The sequence below is a fragment of the Tauraco erythrolophus genome, chromosome 2 (genome assembly GCF_009769465.1).
Source record: "Tauraco erythrolophus isolate bTauEry1 chromosome 2, bTauEry1.pri, whole genome shotgun sequence".
NCBI lineage: Eukaryota > Metazoa > Chordata > Aves > Musophagiformes > Musophagidae > Tauraco > Tauraco erythrolophus.
This window is the reverse complement of record NC_141466.1, coordinates 64,497,241-64,521,532: the sequence shown is the minus strand read 5'-3', so window position 1 is coordinate 64,521,532 and position 24,292 is coordinate 64,497,241. Positions and strand designations below refer to the sequence as shown.

Sequence of the window (24,292 nt, the reverse complement as noted above, 5' to 3'; positions counted from 1 at the left end):
GCAAGTCAAATTCTCTTTTAGTGCAAAGGGACAAAACTTTGGCAACTGAAACCTCAGAGTTTTTATTCTCACTTTACAGCCAGAGCTGAGTCAAATCTGATCTGAGCGTTGCTCCAGACTCATCCCTGCAGTGATGGGGTTGCAGTTTAACTCTGGGACATTTTCTGGCTCCAAGGGAGCTAGGGATATTTTGGATTCAGCATTTAACAGAACTGTTAAAAATCTTTCCACAGCAATTGTAAGCTCAAGTGCAACTTGTTGCCAGGAGAGATAGGCTCAGAAGCAGGACCACGTGGCCATGAGCCGGAAGGATTTGCCATTTTGGGAGCTGTGCTCATGGCTGGACCAGTTGCTGTGATGTTTTTACGGTGCTCAGCCTAGAGATAAGTGTGCACAGGTGGGGAGTGGGGCAGAAGTGCAGAAGTGAGATTGCCAGCAAGAGAGATCAGGAGCTGCAGCGGAGAGAAACGCATCTTCAGAGTAATGGATTATCGTCATTCTTCATTAGCGTTTTCAAAAAATATATTTGTGTCATTCCAGCAAGGTTACTCTCTTAAAAGTTATTAAGTTAAAGTGCTGTACAGTTTTAAATAACTATTTCTCAGTAACAGGAGATCATTATTTTTCCGCCATACCAGAAAATCTAATCACCTGCGCAAGACATAACTTGATTATAATCAATGACCTCGAGAGGGCATGTGACATGCTGCAGCGAGTCCACAAAGGGTGTTTAGAGATCCTTTGTGCCTACATGAATGCCGTTGATATGCAAAATAACATGATTCTATATAATTAGACTCTGACCTAAAAAACTATAATCACCCTCTCTTACCCCGAGAGAATCACTTTTCCCTCATCAACAAGATTCTGGAAATGGTTCACATTACACCTACAATTTTATATACATAAAATAAGCACTTTTCAAAAATCCCTTCAAACATCACACCATTAGTCGTCTTCAATGAAAGACTTTTTAGGGTAGATTGTTATTGAAAGTCCTCTACGCTTCATCCTTCTGAAAGGTGCCTTGATGAGGCAGTCTCCAGAAGCTGCGAATGCCAAGGTTTGATATGCCATCTCCGTGCCACATTAGCATTAGTGGCAGCGACAGAAAGTTTTGCCTGACTTTGTGATTGTACTTACGGGAGACAGAAGTACAGGCAGCATGTTAAAACAATTCACCTGTTTCATCTGACTCCTTCTTGGACGCAGTAGTTCTACATGGTATTTGTGCCACTCTCTGCTCAACAAATATTTAGGGTATTTCTCACACTAACAGGATATGGGTTGTGCTGTGAGTTGGGCACCTGGGGTTTTTTTTTGTGTGTTTTTCCAAAAAGGAAAATGCATGCATTCCTCAGGTGAGAAACTTCTCGAAGCAGCACAGTTCTCCATAGTTGCTGGGTTTTTAAAAGGGAATATATCACATGTGATCCATTTGTTTTGGAGGCAGCGAACAGCCTGAACTGGTACTGTAAGACTCACCATATGAAAATAAATTTACACAGGGTTGTGAAAGTGAAGCTGTTTTATGAATATTAGTCAGATCCTCCCCACAAGAGGCTGAATGGCAAAGCAGCAAATTATTCACCTATTTTTGCAGCTAGAGAAACTGAGGCACGGAGGGCAAGGGGCTCACTTTCAGGGCAACAGGGGAACGTCACGGTCTCTGCCAAAGATAATAATTCCTAAAGATTAGGCTCCTTTTAAATCTTGTTTCAGAAGCACACATTTAAACACCCACGTCCGACCATTAGGAGAGGCTCCTAAATGCTCAAGCAAAGTAGAAATGGAAAACTGAGCCTGAGATATCACCATGGTCCGAGAAGGAGCCAAGGGAAGGAGCTAATGTCCGTGTCCCATCCCAGGGCATGTCCTGGCCATGCCCAGGAACCACCAGACCAGGAAGCTGGTGTCGTTGAAGGAAGTTTCGCTTTACCTGCAGAGAGCCTGGGCCGGGTCCTTGGCGTCTGCATCTCTTGTCTAGCGTGCGGCAGCATGTGATAACGTTTGGCTTCGTTCACTAGATCCCGGCAAGCCTCGGAAGACTTTATCAATTCCTCGTTGTCAACAACGTTTAGCAGATAGCTGGGATGGATGAAGGGGAGGCGCACCACTGCCAGCAACTCCGCGGCATACTATGGGGGGGAGAAAAAAAAAATAATATCACACTGCAGCCTTCGTGCTGGAGTTTAGACGCTCGGCATCTCCGCCTCCTTCCCTGCAAACTGTCCCCTGTCACCCAACCTGGAAAGAAGCTTGTCATGAATGCTGCATACCCCTGCCTGGCAATCCGGTGGGACAGAGACAACGCAGCCCTCAGTGCTCCCCGATCCAGGCTGGTGTTGGGGCCAGGAGACTGAAAATAATCTTCTAAAGGTGGCAATTCTTTTTATATAGCACTGTATGAAGGGATTTTTGAAATAAAAGCTCATTCTGAACTCAGGCTGCATATAACACCTTGTGCACTGGAGACACGGAGTAAGCTTTCGAGTTTTCTGAATTAACCTTGAAACGTGAGCGTGGTTGTTGCTTTGTAAAAAAACCCCAAAACAAGTCTTTTCTGGCACTATAAATGTAAAACAAAAGCTGGTAAATAGGGTGGATTTCAACAACTGCTGTGGCAGAGACTGAATAACATCAGCCAATTTGCTAAAAATCTTTTAATTAATAGGGTTTATTTGTTGGTGAAACAACTCATGTAGTTTGAGGTTTTGGGGAAGTCAGACTCCAGAGGGTGCTATACAAATACTGACAGTAAGTTTCATCTTCTAAATAAATACATTAAACCTTGGAGGGCAAAGGACATCTGAGCAAATGAAGCTGTCTGTCACTGAACACGGCTTTAAGGAGAACAAAACCCCAAGAGAGAAAACTGCAATCGAAAAACCAAGAGTCCATCCCCAGATTATTCTTTTTATATATAATTGGTTATATCACAACACAGCGCAAGAGTACAATGAAAAGCAGAGTAATAGGAAAACGTGATTCTCGAGAAGCAATGCACACAACCGGGATGCAAACTAAGGGTGCGCAGCAAGAAAATATAATCATCTGTTGTAATAAATATTCATATAGTGGCAGCATCCAAAAATCCCAACTGGGATTGAGGCCAGGATGCAAATAAATATTCCCGAGGTCCGTGCGACTGGTCCTGAGCAACACCAGGCGCCAGCAGCATCTGCTGCCCTGCAGATGCCTCCGGTCTTCCAGAAGCTACTTGGCTCTCGCTTTCTTTTTCAGCAGCGTGCCTGTCCCTGCAGCGCAGGAGAGCCAACTCACAGCAGGAGCAGGGACAGGAATGGGGCAGGAGCAAAGCGGGATGGAGGGCAGGGATGAGGCCTGAGCCAGCTAATGGGCTGGCCAGGCAGGTGATGATGCAGTGATACCTGGGACTGCTTCCAGGGCATCCCCTTTCCCCACCCAAGATGAAGAAGCAGGCTTCATTTGGGAGGAAAACAGAGGATTTCTCCTCCCAGCAGCGATTCATACCGCTTTTCTGCCGGAAAGTCATGTCAGCCTGGTGCAAGCTCAGTCAAAGCGAGGATGTGACTACCCGTGGGGAGTTAAATCCCAGACGTGCCTGTGGGGCCAGGGCAGGAGGGAGATGACCAGGGTCTCAGGCTGACTCCCAGTCCCCCGCTCACCAGCCTTCCTTGACACTGGGGACAGCAATTTTAGGTACAGCCTGAAGAGTTGAGGCCTGGCCAGCCTGCAGTCGTTTGGGGATAAAAAAGTTGTTTGGATGATGCAAAAGGGATGGAAAAATGACAATGCTCCTCTTCTGAAAAAAAAACAAACAACAAACCATGTGAGCAGCGAGACCATGGCTCCTCGTTATTACCTTCAGCATAGCATGGGGCTGAGCAGGGCTTGAGATCACTTCATCAGCCACCAAACCAGGAAAGAAGAGACTCCTCTCCTTTCTCGTGCTGAAATCCATTTCTAAGGCGCCTTCTAGGAGGTAAAACGGCTGCTCCCCTTCCCCGGAGTCACAAATGTCAGTCACTTGGCTGCAGATATCTTAATGTCATTAAACGGTACCTTGTAGGAGAGGGAGCAGTGGACATATGGCAGTGGGTGGCAAAGCTCTGATTTCAGGAAGTGCTTTTTTTAAGAAGGTTGGGGGCGTTTAACCTTACACGGGAGCCAAGACAAAATGTGGCATCGGGACACAGGAATAATGCGGATAGCGGGTATATGGGGGACGAGCCAGACAGCCCCCACGGGGGAGGTTAATCCCCACTACAGGCTGCTCAGGAAGCAGAACGAGTCACTAAAGGGCAGTTTAAATAAAGTGCAAATTATATGGAGCGTATAGCGGAGCCAGCGCCTTCCCTCAGCGTGGTGGGACACACTGGCACTGCCCCTGACGCTCTCGAGGCAGGTCTGCGCTGGAAGCATCCGTACCATGAACCAGGGCAAAACACAAACGCTAGCAGTTGTGCCACTAAATTAGGATACGGGGTCCAACGAGGCACCAGCATGTCCCAAAGTTGAGTGTGAATTTGCATTGGGAAGAGAGCTCCCAATCGCAGGGATGGATAATTCCCCCCCATGGGCCGGCAGAGCAACCGCCTCCGTCTCCCACCTTTCCCAGAATAAAGGGGGTAGCACCGCTGCCTGAGCACGGAGAGCTCTCCCTCTTGCTCGCCCACCTTGCTTTAATTAGATAAGTGAGAAAACGTGATTCTGTTTCTCTCCTGGATTTTTTTTTTTTCTCCCCATTCTCTCCTCTTTTGTCTGAACTCGTGGCTTATTTTGAAAGGGAATAACAATTAGAACCCGTTGCTCCCTTCTTCAGCTTGAAAGTTAATGTCACATATCAAAACCGATGTCACTTTTCACTCTTATTCTTCCCTTTGCTCAAACCGCTAGAAAAAGCCGGCTCTGCGTGCGTGTGCGTGTGCGTGTGCGTGTGCGTGTGCGCACGACAGCGCGCAGTCGCGGCTCATGACACGGGCTCGTCGCCGATGGCATTAAGGGTACATATAATCGGAGTGTTTTTCACCAAGGGATTTGAAGAGTATGTACCATCGCAGTGTCTCTAGAAGACAGGAGAGGCTTTTATAAACCAACAGCTTTTCGCACCAGCTCTTTTAAGCACTATAGTCAAGGGTGAATTTCATTTAGCCTCACTGATTTAAGAATATTCAAGTGATTTAGGCAATCAGCGTCCTTTTTCTTTTGGATTCTCCCTTATGAAGGCTTCCTAGCTGTGTTAGCTATGATTGTACTAAATATCCTGTTACTATTATCCTTTTCATTTAAGACTGGAATAAGCACAGTAAAGCATTTCAACCTCCTTACCATCTGTTATTTGCTCTCCATTCTCTCTCTTGTCTTTCCGTTGTTCCTTATACAGCTCTGAAATATCTGCTGCACCTACTGATGTTACTGGTTTTTATTAAAACAGCAGAATATCGTGCAGGGCACATTGCCAAATTCATCAGACAACAACCTCCAGTCCCTGGAGTTGCAGTTTATGCCTGTAACTCTGAGGGTGTTTTCTTCTCACTACTGACTGCAGGCGCTGGCTGGACAAGTAGAAATATTTCTCAGGTCTTTGCTGGGAATCACTTACAACTGCTCTACAACCTGCATCACACACCAGGGTGAAACAGAGAATATTAATGCCCCTTCTGGTTTAAAATTGGGAGTTATCAACTCATAGACATGGGAGACCATACCTCAGATCCTTGAAAATAGGACACCAATATGCAAAAATCCAAAGAATTTATTGCTTAAAATGCTAAGGAAGTTTTTGAACATCATCAGGGGTGGATTTTCAGGTGACGTGAATCTCAGCATAGCTCCTGTTGGATAAAGGGAGCTACTTGGGTTTGGCACCAGCAGAGGACCTAGTCCATAAACCCACTGCTGAGCGGTGACGCTGCGGATACCCCCGTGGTGCTGTGCACAGCTGGGGTGATGCTGCAGGATCTGCACAGGGTTTTTGGACAGTCGCTGAGGACATAGTAGAGTGGCAACATTTGAGAGATACTATCTGGCCTGCTTCAAGACACCTATTTCAGCGACACTGATTTCAGTAGCTGAACAGGGTCTTCAACCAGCTTGCAATCACAAGTAGGTTTCATAAAAAAAAGGAAAAAAGAAATTTTAAGAGATCTCATCGTTCCTTAATTCCCTAAACATTTCAGGGGAGAGATTCAGCTCTAGATTCAGACACCTAAATAGGTACATACAAGCAAGTATTTACTTGTCAGCTAGACCTGTGTAAACTCATGTTATAATTAATAGAGATTTAGTCAACACTCTTAACACAGTCCCCAGAGCGACCTGAGCTGAGCGGCTGCATCATGCACCAGGGGAAGCAGAGAATATCAATGTCCTCTCTTGGCCTAAAACGGCAAGTCATCAGCTCCTCGGCAAGCGAGTGTGTGTCTCAGCCCATGCCTCAGACCACGTCACATTGAGGTGTCTACAACTGGATGTCAACTCAAACTGGTGGGTGACTAATTCTCCTCTCTGGTGGGAATTTTTGTGTCCATGTGCCCTGGGTGCTGTACTTGGAAGGTCACAATCACACTACAAGGAAGCCTAAATGTTACCATTGGGTCAGCGTTGACTCAAGAGGAATATATGGTCGACATGATCCACTATACATTGAAGTTGATCCTTTCAAGCCTTTCCCTAATAATCTATTCATACATAAGTTTTAGCCTCGAGAAGAGAAGGCTTTGGGCAGATTTTATTGGGGTCCTTCAATACTTAAAGGATGTTTGTAAGAAAGATGGGGCTGGACTTTTTAATAGGGCCTGTAGTGACATGACAAGGGGTAATGATTATAAAGTAAAAGAAGGCAGATTCAGATGAGGTATAAGGAGGAAATTTTTTTACGATGAGGATGATGAAACACTGGAACAGGTTGCCCAGACGGTGGTAGATGCCCCATCTCTGGAAAGATTCAAGGTCAGGTTGGACGGGACTCTGAGCAACCTGATCTAGTTGAAGATGTCCCTGCTTATTGCAGGGGGTTTGGACTAGATGATCTTTAAAGGTCCCTTCCCTATAACTCTGTGATCAGTTACTCCCATCTCAGGAGGCAGGCCAGAGCTTGAGCAAACCAGATTACAAAACAGCTGAATGTTGTTTTTGTTCCTGGCTGGTGGTTTGAGTGAGAACATTTACTTTGCTAAAGTTTTTGTGACATTTCTTCTCGAACTTTTTATATCAGTATTATGAACACTTACATGCAAGTGGGCTTTGTTCTGATATCTTCTAAGTCTCAGTTACAAAACCCTCTTCAGTATCACATTAAAAATAAGCTTTTTATTCTCAAGTCTCTAATCCAGTAATACCTCACAGGTATTCTCCAAAAGGACTCTCAGTGTGCTCCTACATAGGCTTGGGCTACAACAGTATACAGTTTGTTTTAAAATGACTTTAAAAGGACTTTAAATTTGACTCCGTTTACTGCTACAGAGTCAAATTTCTTGCTCCTTAAATGCTACACTGGAAAGTGCTCAAGATTTTTAACATTTTTGAAGTAATGCCCAGAGAGGTTAAAATAATGTTTCCCTTATGCCTTATAACTCATCTGTCTCTCTAGTTTACTGTTCTTCCTACAAAGGACCCTTTGTGCTATTTGCCTACAGAAACAGGCTTCAGCTAGAAATACAAATACAGAAGTTAGATTACCCACATTACGATAGGGTTTTGCTCCAACAAACTGCTGTTTCAGCTCTTTACGCATAATTCCAAGAGAATTTTTAAAAACATTACGAAGTAGGAACATATTCGATTTATCTGAGAGCAACAAAAGAGATTTGTCATCTCACATAAACCTTGGGTTCAGACTCGGCCCCCATCTTGCACCGGCCCAATCTGAGAGCTGCAGCAAGGACCTGCTTGGATGGAGGAAGCCAGATCTGAAGCAGCATCAGTTCCTCACTGCATAAACCTCCTTCAGATGAGAAGAGGGCACTCTAATTAATAAAAACATCCAATTCTCCAAATAGCAGATGCTAGCCTTTGATGCCTATGCTGCGGCCAGGCAACGTACCACCCAGAGGGCTGTGCCGATGGTGATGGCTGGGGATGCGGCGTGGTGGCCAAGCGAGAAGGTGCACTGGAGCGGTGACGTGAGCAGTCCCTCCCCGCAACCATCTCCAGCCCAGCCCAGGCTTCCCCAGCAGGTTACTCAATCTGATATTAAAAATATTGTTGTCAGCTTCAAGTTTCCAAGAGCAAGCCCAGCAGGGAACTGGCTGGTTTGGGGAATCCAAAGTTGCTGATGCACTGCTTTGCCATTCTCAGAAATATGCCTTTTCCAGCTACCTTTTCATGGTACTGCCCTGCTATTTGGTAATAAGGGCACTTGCTTTGATACATCTAACCCCAGGTTATCACAAAGACATGCTGTGTTTCCAGTAACCTCCTGCATATTCCTACACCCAAGGTTGTATCCAAGCCCAACCTGAGCTCTCTGGTGTGCTCGGTACTTATTAATCACCCGTATTGACTTCTTGGAATTGCAATGCTGCGTTCAGATGAAACCAAAAGGTTCAGTAGCACGTCAGCCGACAGCCTCATAATATCATGAGATAAACATGTGGCAGAAAATCTGGTTTGCAGGCGCTGAGTTGACTCAGTGGCTTGGTGATGGGATGCCACATGCATAAATCTCATGCCTAGCAAGAAAGAGAGAGCAGCCTCTCTGTCTTCCTGAAATAAGGTTTCAACGTGACATCTTTATGGCAGCACAGCTGACTAAACACTGTAATGTCATCAGCGCTGCACAAAGCTAACTGCTGTCCTCTTCTCCGAACAGTTTGCAGAGCAGCACACGGTGCAGTAATACGATGCGAGATTTTTAAATACGCGGGAAGATAAATCATTGATCCATCATACTTGGAATCTACCTGATACTGAGGCTTAAAAAATCTGCGCTCTTACCATGAAATCTCTAGCTTGCTGACTAAATTCGATCAAATAAACCCCCTAAGTTCCCCCAAAGGTTACTGCAGCAGTGAGTGGCGTTTCTTCTGTTTCTGGGCAGTCACTTATTGAAACACCCATATGCACACAGATGTGCCACAAAAGCACGCTGCCAACAACAAAATGGCTCAAGCTTATAAGACGCTTCACAGAACCAAGTAAAGTCCTGATAGTTGGTTAGACCTGATACATAGATACTCCATCCCTACAACACATCGATGCACAAATCCATGCGCAGTAACTCTCCAAAATGCTTCTGCCCTACAGCGTAAAATGATTTTGTTTGTGGAGATCCATCCTGCACTCTGGGGCCACGTGCAGCACGAGGCAATGCAGGTGAGCACGTGTGAGGAGCTGCTTGTGGATGTGTGTCTTTGTGAGGCCTTTGCTTCAGAAACAGCAGAGAAATATTTTGTAAAAAATAGCAAAACATGTTGGAAAAGCCACAAATTAAGAGACCAAGAGGACCGGGAGACAAAGGAGCTCCTCAAACCAATTTAAAATTCTGAGAAATAATTCAGCAGATTTTAAGTCAAGGGTATCCCTTTAAAAAAACTTACAAGTTTAGTATGGGGGGAATTTAAGGAAGTGCATCCTCTTTTCTTTTTTTTTTTTATTTAATGCAGTTTCTTCCTTCGATATATAGCTGAGGGCATGTTCCTGCACCGATTCTGTTCCTGCTGCTGCCTTTTCTTCTCCCGCACTAAGCCTGTACAGGCTCTGAATGTGTCTGCAAAAGCTTCATTTAAATCTGAGCTCCCTGGGAAATCACAGGGGTTACCGCTCATCCCTGGTGTTTTTCACTTTCAGAGAAATTGGAGCTTCTTGCAGTTTCATTATGGCGTCTTTTGGAATGTGTCTGCTCTTCCCACAAATGGATTTCAAAGCATCACGGTAGTCTGGGCATTTCCAAGAAGCCTAATTGAACCATAATAGAGTGTTAGTGCCTAATTCACTTAGGCTCCCTTGGAAGCTTCCGTTTCATACTTATTCCAGCACTGTTTTCCTGAAGCTTAATGCCCTTAAGTACATTGATTGATCAATTAATTTCTTATTATGATGAACTTAAGAAATCTGTACATGCTGATATTGAGCATCGGCTTCTGAATATACAGAATCATAGAATGGTTTGGATTGGAATATCATTACCTCCTTGTCGCCGCAGAGCGGAGCTGGGATTGTGCTTCTTCCCTGTCAGTCTCCATTTTCTTGGAGCAAGTCGCTCTTCTGTGTAACTTTGGAGACTTTTTAAAACGTGCCTGAGAAACTATGCTACCATCTCAACAGCCTAACCGCAGAGCAGGGATCTTCCATCTGCTCTCTCACGGTTACCGACCCCTCGTCATCTGTAGGATCTTGCCTCCGAACTGCCATTCGCTGTCACTGCCAAAATATAGCTCATTGGTATTTGTAACGTTTTTGTCATAAATTCTCTTCTCTTTCTCTCCACCACTTTTCCTTACCCTCACCGACAGATACAGGGCTTTCAGGTGGGCTTTTGTGTTTGCTGAGACTAATTTGCCTAGTCTCAAATCCACCCCAGTGGTCCTTACTGTTGTTACACTCCTTGCATCCTTCCAGACAACTCGTCTCCTTGGGGCTTCAAACACTTGTAGACATTTATCCCTTTCTAGCTGTCATTAGGCCAAGTCATGCATATTCACATCTTTTAATCTTTTTTTTCTCACATCAGTTCCTTCAGTCTTTTAATCATTTGTGTTGCTCTTCTCTAAATTACCTCCAATTTGTCTATGCATCTCTGGTTCTCAGGCACCATGAAGATGCTGTTTAGACAAATCTGCCTCTGAGGACACAAGTTCATAGAAGGCTTGTTAATGCCTTTATGGTGGAGACATTTCATTTTGCTGCTGGACACTGATTTTAAACAGGGTTTATAACAGGGCACACAATTATATCCTTGCAGAGTGCAACAAAAGGTGACTGCCATTCAGCTGAGCCTCATCGCTGCAATACCTGCCTCTCTTCCCACTCTTCCAGGCAACTTGTTGAAATGTTTGCCTTCTCCTCACTTCTTGTCCCTCCTCAGGGTGAGAGGGAAGCTTCATGCAACTGGATGTCTTGTTTTCCCAGGCTTCCTGTTATTAATAAACATGCTTTTTATGTCAGAAAAGAGATACAACTTTGGACTTGGAGCAGAAGGTGGCAAAGTTTCCAATGAGTTTTGGTATGTCCATGCTCTGGGCAGGCAGCAAATTGCTGCATGTCCAACAGCTTCACATCTTCTCCATCCCATGGTGACACTGGCCATGACTGCAGCTCTGTGCAGCTCCAGCAGTCGTTAGTACCAGCAGACAATATGGCTCTTTATCCAGCGGATCCTCTCAACAGCCCACGTGGGAGGCATCACTTCCCTCCAGCTTATAGTGTAAGAAATGGGGGCAGAAAGGCGAAACAACCTGCCCAAGGCCATGCTGAGAGCTGGGGGATGAGGTCAGGTGAAGCTCAGGTGAAGACTGCTTAAGGCCTGGCAGAAATCTTTGCTTGTTTGGATGGCTCGGACCGTGCTGGTTTCCAGACAGTAAAGCCTCCATTATACAATATATTTTTTGCATGAGTTCACCAGAGTTGTAATAAGCTTATCAAGTGGATAACTCTTAGGATAAACCCTACAATCTTGTCCATCAGTCAGGAAGAGAAATAAATAGAAAAAACCCAGTAAATTCAGCTTTTTCAGATGTGTCAGTCGGCTGCAGGCTTTCCACTCAGTGACAAGCAATCAAGAGGATTCCTACAACCAGAGCTCTGTGTCCGCTGGTACAGGAAATTACCTACTCCAGACCTCGTATCACAGGCTGCTGCTTTTGGTTAGACCAATTTGATGCAACTGCACCACCAGCAGCACTAAAATAGCTCCGTAGATGTTACCATACGAGCGGGCGCACTGCTCCAACGCGCTGGATACAGTTATTTACCAAATCGTAGCTTAACACATGTTATTCTCTGAACTGCCTCTTTGTCTTATGTAGATGGATCAGTAACCTTTAAAGCACTATTATTCTCTCTTTGTAACAAGGCTCGGCTGTTGTGTTTTTGTAATGCCGCAGAGCACTTTTATAAGCACTGTAAGACGTCGTATGAGTGCAATTTGTGCAATTTGCGAAATTAAAAGTCAGCCAGAGCACAGCTTTTCAACCTGCCTTGCAAGCAAATCCTGCGTTCCTTCCCTGCCACTGCCCTCCAGCCTGGCGGGGAAAGAATTAACGAAAGCAGAAAGAATTAGATACCCAAAGAAGAGCTTTTAGAAAGGCAGAGAAGAGCTGGAAAATAACAAACTCAACACCCTTGCAGGAGAACGGGAGGCTCAGCTGAAAAATCTCCTGCCCAGAGGCTCTCAGAAAGGGATCCGGACAGAAGGGGAGGCAGCGATGGGCAGGTTGTCAGAGCTGCGGTATGGGGAACACAAGTGGAGAGATTTACTGTCCCTAGGCGTACGCTTGCACTCCAGAGTGACACGAAACCATTAAAGCAGAAGGGGTTTTGGAGGGCTGCAGCTGACCTGGGGGCAAAGGGTGCTGATTTAGAGAGAAGGCTCCTTCTCCAGTCTCCTCTTCAGGGATGTCTCTGCTGAGCTTGGCCAGGGAAGATGGACATGCAGGTGAGATAAGGAGCACAGACTTTTGCCTGTTTGTGCCAGACATCCACCTTTGGGAGAATCACTGACTCGGTTCTCGAAGAAGTTGCCAAAGAGGCATTTTAATTGTCTGCTGTTGAAGCTATTGAAAATGAAAACGTGATGATAGAGCCTGTCCTGTCAGGCAAAGGTAGATAGGGACAGGGGAGATGTAGAGAAAGTGTGGGCCCTGGAAATCCAGGCCCTGAAAGATTCAACTGCCAGGACTGCCTTTGGGATAGGGAAATAAAACCAAACCGGTCACCTGAGGAGTACAGCAGAGCAGAAGCAATGGCTTACCTGGTTAGTTATGTTTGGGGCTGTTGCAAATCATGGTTAAAACCTCTCCAACAACCCTCCCAACAGATACCACCGACCGGGTGCAGAAGCAACAATTCTGTTGCTGCACTGATGTCCTCCATGTGCGGGTTCCCCATTCCAAAGAGTCTAAAAAGAGCTGAGTGAATCTCAGCAAACTGTGAATAAAGTAAAATATCCACGCACAGCTCCTGCAAGAAAATCCACCCCACATTTGCTATTGCCATGGTCACCCAGCTCTGCAAAGCTCTGAGCAGCCTGTGCATCTCACAGGAGTTCAGGAACCTCCCAGCATGGTGGGCCTTGCTGCACACCAAGCACAAATTTTCACTCATCATCTTTATCAGAAATAAGATTATTTAGGTCTATCTTCCTTCCTATCCACCATCAGAGCTATTTGTTCCTGGGCTCTGAAAATACAGAAGTCATTATTGTAAAGATGGTACTTTTCATGGTAATTATGAGTTCCTACTTTTAGAAAATAAGTACCTATTTAACTAAGAGCTTTATAAGAGATCAAGCAGAGCACAGAGTACAAAAAAAGTGAGAGCTATGATACAAAGAAACTAGTTTAGTGGTAGAATTGGGCATGAAAACAGTTATCTGTTTGGTATCTTTAATATTAATTTATTCAAGACCCTCATTTCTGGACAAATACAAATTAAAAATTAAAAGCCCTTGTAAAGTAATGCATGAAACCAAAGCACCACAGAGAAATTTGGAGAAGCAAAGAAAACTGTAATCGTAAACAACAAAGGCACTGCAGAACCAGGACAGAGGGGAAGGAAACTTGGAAATAAAAAACCCCAGGAAACCAACCCAATCGCAACACGAAAGGAAGAGAGGAGGAGATGGTGGTGGTGGCAGTGGCGAGAGGGGGGCAAGAAAACCCACCACTTAAAAAATAAATTCATAACATCACCGCAGCAGGGCGCAGAAGGAAATATTTAAACCAGCAATTTTGAAAACGTAACCCAGACCACCTGGTGAGTGACACCTTCTGTTTGCAGCAGGCAAACAGGCTCCTGCTGCAGCACTCCCGTACTCTGGCCCCTGGGAATAATCCCTGAGGTTGCATTAGGTTCAGAGCTCAGAGCTGCACAGAGCTGACTGCTATCATCAAACTTTAAGGGAAGAGTGAAATACTCTGTAAAACAGGGTGTTTTTCAAGGCCAGTGAGAGGAGCCCGTTTCAGTAAATGAATGATATTGTGTAAATGTTTCAGGCAGTAATAATCTTGGGCAATACTAAATGGAATCCCTGGCATGTACAGGACATGGACGAGAATTGCAATTTCTCCCACTTTCCAGGTGAGGGACAGAGATACAGCTGCTCCGGATCACATCCAGTGATGTAGTTAATATCCCATTGCACATTTAGGTGTTTGAATTCCCATTTAAATCAAGAAGGTACAGCCTTCCATGAGGTGAGATGGCATCGAGAATGTGTGGCCAAGTGTTTCCCTAAGTACCAGTCTGGTCCCTATGCAACTGGACTGTCCTCCTTAAACTAGCAACTTTGACTTCCAAAGGAGGGGAAAAGGGGAAAAAACTCTTCCCCTTCTGGGGGCTATGGGGAGAACTGGCCTCCAAAATGAGAGATTTGCAGTTCAGACCACCACAATTCACTACCCACAACAGCTGACTTGCAAGGCTGCACCTGCCAGTGGCAGGTTTTTAAGTATCAGCAGGGAAATCTTCTGGTCCTAAGGACAATCATCAGCCTCCAAACAGTCATTGCTTCTAGCATTTATCTGGAGACAGTGCTGAGCAAACTAATACTCTTAGTTTCTTGAGTCAAGAGCAGACTGCATAGCTCAGATGGTTGAGGAAAGGCTAACTCTAATAAATATATAATACCCAAGGGGTTATCTAAGCAGCCAATAAAGATACAGAATCTTTTTTTTATGTACTGAAGTTACACTCATTCAGTATGTGATATCAAAAGAAATATAGATTTTCTGACAGATTTTTATTTCCCACTGTTACTAAAACGCATCCCTTCTTAAAGCAGCATCTCATACAACTCTAATCCTTCCCGATTTACCTCCAACCAAGCCTGCAGCCAACACTCAAGGCCTTCGCTTTGTACCATGCATGTCACAACCGAGATTGTGATTCTAAATGACCAGATATGGGGATCAGATTTTGAAATCACATACACTTTGTGCATAGCCTGCATTCCCTTTCTCTCTTTTTTTAAATCTTAACTGCCCATCCCATCTCCTACGCACCCTCATGCTTAAAATTGCATGGGGACAGTTTCTATTTTAAAAGAGGCATTCATGGGAACGGAACAGAGTGAGGCTGCTGAGATTATTTTTACCTGAGCTCTGATTGCAGTGTCCTTCTTAATCCACTTTATCACTGTTTCATACACCAACTCCTCCGCTTTGGTGTTCAGGCTGTCATTGGACATGTAGGAAATGAAGTCGTCTTTTGAGATATTAAGGATCTCTTCTTGGTTTGCCACCTCTGGAAAAATCTGCAGGGCGTACGCTTTGGCCATGTTGTATAGTTCAGTGCACTGCATGGCTTCAGCCATGGCTAATATTCCTAAGCAGTTGCTAGCAGTCAGCTGTTTTTCTAAAAGGAGTAAAATAAAAAAAATAAAAAAAAAGGAAGTGAGAATAATTAAAAGCAAGATTCACATTTTTACTGAGATCATGAAAAAAAGAAGTGCCATGGACAAACTTCCAGCCCTAATTAATTTCCGGGAGTTAATTACAAGCAGCACCCTGGGTTACTTTAGGATTGGGGCTTAAAGTACAAAATCAAAGTCTGTTCAACAACTGAGCTGGGGATGAGGAGAGAAATGCACTGAGTTTGCTTTCCGTGTAAGCCTTCACACGGCACTGGGGGAACCTACTGACATAATAGTATCCGGGGCTTCCCGAGGGACGGGAACCCAGCCAAGAGACGGCTGCTATTTCTACCGCCTACAATGTTGCTTTAAGAAACAGCAAAGATGTAAACGCCAGTGCAGACACTTCAGAATAAATGCAAACAGCACTAAGGACATTTCTGAGGATGCTGCAGTCGCTTTATGATAATTTTTGCCCTGTTCAGCTACTAAGCTACTTCAAATAAAACAAAAATCCTCCCCTCCCCTTTTTTTTTTCAAAGGAACTTTGTTGCTGCTGAATGTGATGACATCCTTTATGCAAAACACAGATTACACTAACGCCTTCTGTTAAACGTTGTGTAGTGGGTTTCAAAGAAAATCATGCACAGAGGAGACAGCATTATCTCCTACCCAGCAAACAGAAGTAACAGCACAGTGTGTAGCTTTGCATTAAAAGTGTGCTACACCACACATCTGACTGTACTTTTTTTCCTTTTCAGCTCTTCTGAATAAAAAACCCACCAATTTCATACATCTATAAGAGGAACTCTCAGATTCTTCTCAGCTTTTGTTAACCAAACCACTACTAATAGGCAGAATATATTCTTTTAAGATATAGGACTAAGAAAAAAAAATAAATGAGAGAGAGACAGACTGCAATAGATCACAAAAGCACCGATACCAGCGGCAGGCTTCTGCGCACTCAGAGGAGAAGTATATCACGTTTGAGCAGTGTCATATCCTAGTGCACTATTTCAGAGCACTGGACAGGAATGTGCGATATCCCCACATCTCTTCAAACAAAACTCTCATCACATTGCTTCTGCTGGAAACGCTCGTGGATTTTTCCCTACACCCAGCTTCTGCCTTCATCAGATTTAAAGCCCACACACTATCTCTATGTGGCTTTTATTAAAATAGGATTATGACCTACTTTATTTTTTTTTTTTAACCTGGCATGAGATTAGGAGTTTTGTGTTTTGTTTGTTTTGATTTGTTTTTCCTAACTTTTCTTATTTTCTTTTACAGATCCAGCAATCTTGAAACTAGGTTATCTCACTTTGCATCAGTTGATTGTACTGACTCCAAGGAGCCCGTTTCCTTAAGCAGACTGGAGCAGCGGCACTGTTTGCTGTCAGTAGATCTTGTCACTCAAAGACTGCCCAGAGACAGGCTGCAAACTGATAGCTATGAAGCACAAAGCTCCCAAAATTTCTGCTCTTCCAGAAAAGAAAAAAGAACATAAAACCTCTTCCAGGTTCCTTGGTTCTGTCTGTTGGCACAGTTTTATGTATATATACAGCTGGAGGTGAAATAATCACCTAACAGAACCCAAAACTCTCATCATCTCTTGGCAAACTCTCAAGACAAAACCAAATCTGACATGGCTCCACCTTATCCTCATAGGGGTTTATAATAAAGGCAATAATCAAGGGACTCATTAAGCAGCCATTTACTAGCACACGATGGAAAAGACTCGCAGGAATGAGTCTTCGCCTTCAAGGGGTTGGGTCTGCCTCTATCAATAGAGATTCCCAGGTCATTCCCAGCGGAGCCTGTGGTGTAGGGTAGAAAAAGCACTGGTCACAACTGCTTCTTCTGATTAGGGAAGGTTTTCCAACCTCTAACAATGGTGGGTGACTGATGTAGCCTGGTACACTGGCGTACAAGCAGCTGCATCTTGTCCCTTTGAGCTTCACTCTTTCCTCTTCCCCAAGAAACCGCTCGGTGGCAGATCCTAATGATGTTATCCATGCCCAATTCAGCAAGTATCACAAGGTCCTTTAGAGAGGGGTCCTGGGGAGATGCAGATTGTGGTACGTTCAGGAGGCTGCTGATACGCTTCTGTGCTCTTCATCACTTTTGATACGATAAGCATCACGGCAAGGTGGGCGCAACGATGTCTTAAGATGAGGGCTGGCATGTGAACTAGCGGGATTCATTGCAGGTGAGCAAGACAGAGGGTGAGGCAACAGCTATAGGACGTATGGAAAATCTCTATCTTGTGAACTCACCCTCCATTTTTCACCTCTGACTCAAAATTCCAGGGTGAGATTCATCTCTCTTGACTCCAGCTGGCCATGGTGCAACTGAGCAATCACATTAGTATCCCTGTACATTCATAAACAAACAATTCCAAGAAACAATCTGGTAGTACTTTGGATTAATCTGGTAATATTTTGGATAATGACTTCAGGATGAGCAGAACCATGCCTTATGAATGCCTGTAACTCTTCACTGACTATAAAGGGAGCCTACATGACTACTTAGATACAGACTTTTGCTATATGATATAGGTCATCCCAAGTGACTACAATCCGGGGGCGCTTCTGGATGCCGACACGACAAAGACAACTAAGGACCAGTTCTTTTGCTTCTGCTCCTGAGCTGTTTTCCTTTGGACACTGACATGTTTACAGTAATTCCTGGACTCTCCTATCCCACCCTACTCAGTGTTTTTTCAGGCCACACCTGGAATGCCGTATTGAGTTTTAGTCCCTGCTATACAAAAAACATGTGGACAGCTGGACAGGTCCAGAGAAGGGTCACAAAGATGACCAAAGGACTGGGAAGCCTGACATATGAGGAAAGGCTGTGAGAACTAGGTTTGTTCAGCCTTGAGAAAAGAAGGCTTAGGGGAGACATTCTCACCATGTTCCAGTATTTAAAGGGTGGCTACAAAGAAGATGGAGACTCTCTTTCTACAAGGAGCCACATGGAAAAGGCGAGGGGCAATGGGTACAAATTACTCCTGGAGAGATTCTGATGGGATACAAGAGGAAAATTTTTCACAATGAGAACAACCAGCCATTGGAATAATCTCCCCAGGAAATAGTGGATTCCTCAACATCGGATACTTTTAAGATTTGGCTGGACAGGGTGCTGGGCCATCTTGTCTAGAACATGTTTTTGACAAGAAAGACTGGACCAGATGAACCTTGAGGTCCCTTCCGATCTGGTATTCTATGACTCTATGACTTGTAACAAAATATTTCTGTGGAGTTTCACCTTGAGTCCGTTCAGTACATGACTGCTGACTATTAAGCTATTCCCAGTGCTCAAGGACAGATCAGAACAGACTTAGGAGTGGACTTCAGGATATCAGATGTAATCTAGTAGGTTCTCACTGGTTTGAGACACTGCTGGACAGCACATTTTTTTCTGTGTATGCCACAATATTGCAGATCAGCAGCCGGTATTCTCCACTTGTGTTAGATGTGATTTTGGAATGGGATCCTATGCAGAGTCATCATGAGATAATCAGTCAGGTAGACTGCTAAGACTGCACTTCTGGGAGTGGGATGACTTAAGATAAAGTCAGAGATAGATGGTATGTAGGAAGGATTACTCAGCAAGATTGCAGTAACAGTACGATGGAAGCTCAGTGGTTGATGATAAGCTCCCTCTGAGTGCCTCTAAGTGAAGTGTATTTTCACTTAGAGACACTTTCTAGATGATGACTTGGATATCACTAAAATTAGCATAAAATGTGCATTTCTTCATCATACTCCATGTACATTCTGATGGGGATCTTATTCCTCAGGTGTTCCTACTAGTGTCAAAAGCATGCAAAGATTGGAGATGGGTGAAAGACTTCTGGATATATTAATCATCTAAAAGATTTCACTTCCCCTCTTCCTAATTTCTCCTATTTCAGATATGTTTGATGCTTCAGTTTCTCCAGCTGGCTCCAAATTCTCTACCTTGGATGAACAAAAAAATAAGCCATAAAGCTTTCTCTCAAATTCCTAAGGACCATAAAGGCTTCTTCTTCCCTCAGGTCCATATGTCTGTGTCTCAGCACTGGTCTGTCATTCAGTTTTTCTCATTTCTCCCTCTCATACTCTTTGCAAACTTTGTCTTTGTGCTCTTTGCCCAGGAGACTAAGAAAATTCAGAGCTCCTGATCTTTCCTACTCTTCTCCATGAATCTAATAGGTTCCACCAGCTTCTTTAGACTTAAGGAAGAATAATTTTATTTTATCAGCAGCAGGCTGAAGTACAAGCTCAGATTTGTTCACTCCTGTGATGGGGGTCCCAGCATAATGGACCCAGAGATACTGATGAATCTCCTGAAATCTGATTTGAGTCATGAGTATGATAGCATAAAACAAATGAAAAACCAGAAAAAAAACACCCCAACACCCCCCTCAAGTCTTCAGCCATATGGATAGAGGAAATACCTATGACATTCTGACCGGTTTGCAAACATTTGCCCAGTTATCATATGGCATCTGCACAAACTTGTCAGCATTGTTGCATCAATTGGCACAAAATTGTTGTCATTTCTCATGGTCTAGACAAAAGCAGAGGAGACAGCATGTGCGAGAGAGAGAGAGAACGTGGCTATAATTAGCCCAGCGAAGCCGGTTAAGAAACCTGTTAAAATGAAACAATTTTCCTGACACATAGAATCATAGAATGGTTTGAGTTGGAAGGGACCTCAAAGATCATCTAGTTCCAAGCCCTCTGCCATGGGCAGGGACACCTTCCACTACACCAGGTTGCTCAAAGCCTCAGCCAACCTGGCCTTGAACACTTCCAGGGATGGGGCAGCCACAACTTCTCTGGGCAACATGTTCCAGTGCCTCACCACCCTCAATGTAAAAAATTTCTTCCTTATATCTAATCTAAATCTGCCCTCTTTCAGTTTAAAGCCATTGCCCCTTGTCTCATCACTACACGCCCTTGTAAAAAGTCCCTCTCTAGTTTTCTTGTAGGCCCCCTTCAGATACCGGAAGACTGCAGTAAGATCACCCCGGAGCCTTCTCTTCTCCAGAATAAACAGCCCCAACTCTCTCAGTCTGTCTTTATAGGAGAGGTGCTCCAGCCCTTGGATCACCTTCATGGCCCTCCTCTGGACTTGCTCCAGCAGCTCCATGTCCTTCTTGTGTTGAGGACTCAAGAACTGAATGCAGTATTCCAGGTGGAGTCTCATGAGAGCAGAGTAGAGGGGCAGAATCCCCTCCATTGACCTGCTGGCCACGCTTCTTTGGATGCAGCCCGGGATACAGTTGGCTTTCTGGGCTGCCAGTGCACATTGCCGGCTCATGTTGAGCTTCTCATCAACCAGCATCCCCAAGTCATATGTAGCATGTTTCCACCAGAAAGTGTAAGCAGATTCAGGGTGCTGCTGAAAGGTCCTGGAGAGAGATACAAGAGCCTGAACATCAACCAGTGAGGACACTGCTGGAGCTTCACAGCTAAAAAAGGATGACCTGAACTTCCCCTGAGATGGTGCTGCGCTGAACAGACCTATTAATTTGTAGCTTTTACCTCTTTGGGCCTCTTTGGACTTCCCTCAAGCTCTCTCACTATTTAGACATGGCCACTGATGAGACAGAATCATTGTTTATAGGGATGAATCCTCAAGAAACCCTGGAAAAAACCCTAATTTTTAGCATATTTTTGCTTTGTGGGAAGCAGAAGTGGCTGGGATGAAAAAAAAAACCCCACAGCTACAGAAAGAAGAAATGCCTTTCCCTAAACTCTTTAGATGGCAAATGCTCTACTATCTCTGTAGAGCAATCCAGTCACAGCTATAAATAAAAATAAGCAATTACACTCCATGAATTCTCCAAATGAGAATACAAAATTCCAGTGACTCCCCATATCACTGAACTTACAACCAACTCTACTATTTCATGCCATAACATGGTTCACTGAATTCAAATATTAACTATCGGAAAAGAGAAATCTCACATTGATTTAGTGAAATAAATGTATTTTGGTTTTGTGGCTGAGTCTTTAGAGATAGCGTAACTTAAACACATCTGTTCCTGGAAAGGCTGTAAGATGTAATCACTTTAAAAGGTGGTGAAGGGAAGCTGGGGGAAATCAATGCCAGAGGCAGAGCCCTCACTCAAGCTGCACAGCCAACATGGTGGGACTTTAAAGCATAGATTTCATTTCCTCAGTACCCACCCATTTGAGAATAGACTTTTAAACTGTGTGATGTATAAAAATCTGGAAAGAAGACAATACAATACCACAGATTCTTTACTGATGCCCGCATTGTACCAGCCTAGTCACACCCCTCATCTTGCCAGCAGGCCAGCTTAGCAGTGAGAATTAACACAGCAGTAAACTGGACTCATTTGAGTTTTTTGTTTGTTTGTTTTTTTTAATGAGTACAACACTTTCTAAACCTCATCTTTCACACTCTGCAATTCTAGATGTCAACTGTAAATGAGAACTGTCCAAGAAGAACCTATAGTTCATGGGAGTTGAAGATATATTTGGGGTCCAGAGAAAAATAACATCTCCCATATCAAGTTGAGGGAGCCTGAAGAGAAATCAGATGTCAAAAAAAGATATTTGGAACTTGGACATAGGAGTAAGTCACGTAAGATCAAGCTCACATCTTTTGTATTAACAAGTTTGTGTTAATCAAGAATTTATAAATGATTACTGTCTCATTAACCGATATGATAGCCATGTTAGTGATGAAGTGGCATGTGATACAGGCCTGAATATGAACCAACATGTGCTTCAGCTGAGCTCCAGTTCTGGCTCCTATTCTGCCACAACAGAAATGGGGCTGGCTAGTTCCAGTTCAGACCAGTAAAGATCAGTCAACTGAACTGAGAACCTTGGACTGCTATGAAATAGTTTATGTTGGAAAACATACAGAAAATGCAAGGAGCAGGATGACATGGTGCTCTGGACAAGAGCAATGGGCTTCTCCTGTGGCCATGGGAGGACAGACAGAGGCACTGGTTTATGATGTTGCTCTGAACACCTTCACTGAGGCAAATGGACCCCATGCATGCAGGGCACAACAGTTACCGGGGTGGGCATAGCAACCTTTAATTCCCATCCATCATTTGTGATGAAACATATCCATCAGAACATAACTCTGTATGAAAGAACAAATCTTGTGAACATTCAACCTGGAGTAGCTCAACCAGATCTGGTTTACAAGATCACTGGACATGTGAAGGATTTTATCATGGATGCAAGAAAATTGCAGATCTTGATTCCACTGTGGGAATCCACCTCCAACTCTTCCAGTGCTTGACCAAGCTGGCCTGGTGTAGCACCATCATTTGCTGTCACAGTTAAAAGCAACCTGTGCATTACAGCCTGGTATCTGTGCAGTGATCAACCTCTGGGAAACAAAATGTCATCATGATACCAAGTATGAACCAAGATCCAAGAAAAATGTCTTGCCAAGATGTGAAAGCACTTGCCACTCCAAGAACAGACTACACTTCTCTAGATCATTTTCCCCTGGCCAACGTGTCAGCATTTTAAATTCAAATCTGAACCCAAATAAACACTGTGGGTTTATTTTATTTTATTTTATTTTATTTTATTTTATTTTATTTTATTTTATTTTATTTTATTTTATTTTATTTTATTTTATTTTATTACATTTAATCTCTGGTTTTCTAATTATCTTTTAAGAGTTGTTAGAACGAAGGCTTACAAACCTTAAAATGAGATCTTAAAACCTCACTAGATGGAATGATTCTTACCTAGAAACGAAACGCAGACTTTACAGAAAGTATGAAACTGGAACTTGCTGGCAGCTTCCAGGAGGGTTTTTGCATTGGCTGAATCTATGATCAAAGAACCTGTATAAACAAACTCCAGGAGTAATTCCAGGACATCCGCAGTGAGGTTGGACATAGCCAATTCCAGCTTCTCCCCGCTTCTGCTACTGTCTCGTGGTGACCTGGTAACAGCAGACAATTAAATTATGGACATTACACCATCCCCATTTCGTTGGCATTTATTGATTAGTGAGGGCTAGAAAATCACTTTGCACCTCATTATATTTCTCCATTATTTTTGTTTACGGAACTGAAGAATATGAATTTTAAAATAACTGAACTTAAAAACTTTAACTGGATCTGAAAGAGAAGAGTCTTAAAGCAAGTCTTACGAAAATTTGTTTATTGCTACTCTGCATTTTCATGCAAAAACAGTTGCAAAAGAAAAGGAAAGAAAGGAAAGAAAGGAAAAGAAAAACGAATGAGCCAACATTAATGAAAATGAGGAACAAGATTAGCTTTCAAAGGGAAACAATACATTTTAACATCTTGGTTAACATCTCATCTTCTGTGCATAATGTAACTGTTAAGGAAAAAACATTCTCCAATTTCAAGAGAAAAGGTCATCTACTTTTTCAGGAATCCAGCACTGGAGTAATTTTAAATGTCACGTGCATTTAAGGATACATTTAAAGACCTTTTCATAAAAAAATAACAATAATAAATATTAATTTCTGTTCAGTTTGAACTTCTCAGTATGTTAAAGTATAGATATGATATGTGTATACAGACAGTCATATAAAATATATATATGCTTATTCTAAAAATCTATTGTTCCCTTTTAGGCACTAAAAAAAGGAAGCCCTTCATGGCAATTGCTTTGAAAACTGAAGACAAGACAAGATAGACAGACAAAATGGTTAGAGCAAAGAAGGGAGAGGGGGGAAAACAACAACCAGCTCTGCCACAGGAAGCCAGCAGCCATCCTCTAGGTTTCATGACTGTGGCCTACGGTTTTTCCTGCATGAAGTGCTGAACAA

At 43.6% G+C, this 24,292-nt stretch overlaps 1 protein-coding gene across 1 annotated transcript in view; it reads right to left on the bottom strand.

Moving 5' to 3' along the window:
- KLHL29 (kelch like family member 29) overlaps nt 1–24,292 on the bottom strand; it is a 259,548-nt gene that overhangs the window by 35,706 nt on the left and 199,550 nt on the right. Inside the window, 3 exon segments of the mRNA XM_086623548.1 lie at nt 1,940–2,138; nt 15,236–15,495; nt 23,235–23,434. Coding sequence (XP_086479674.1) covers nt 1,940–2,138; nt 15,236–15,495; nt 23,235–23,434 — 659 coding nt within the window.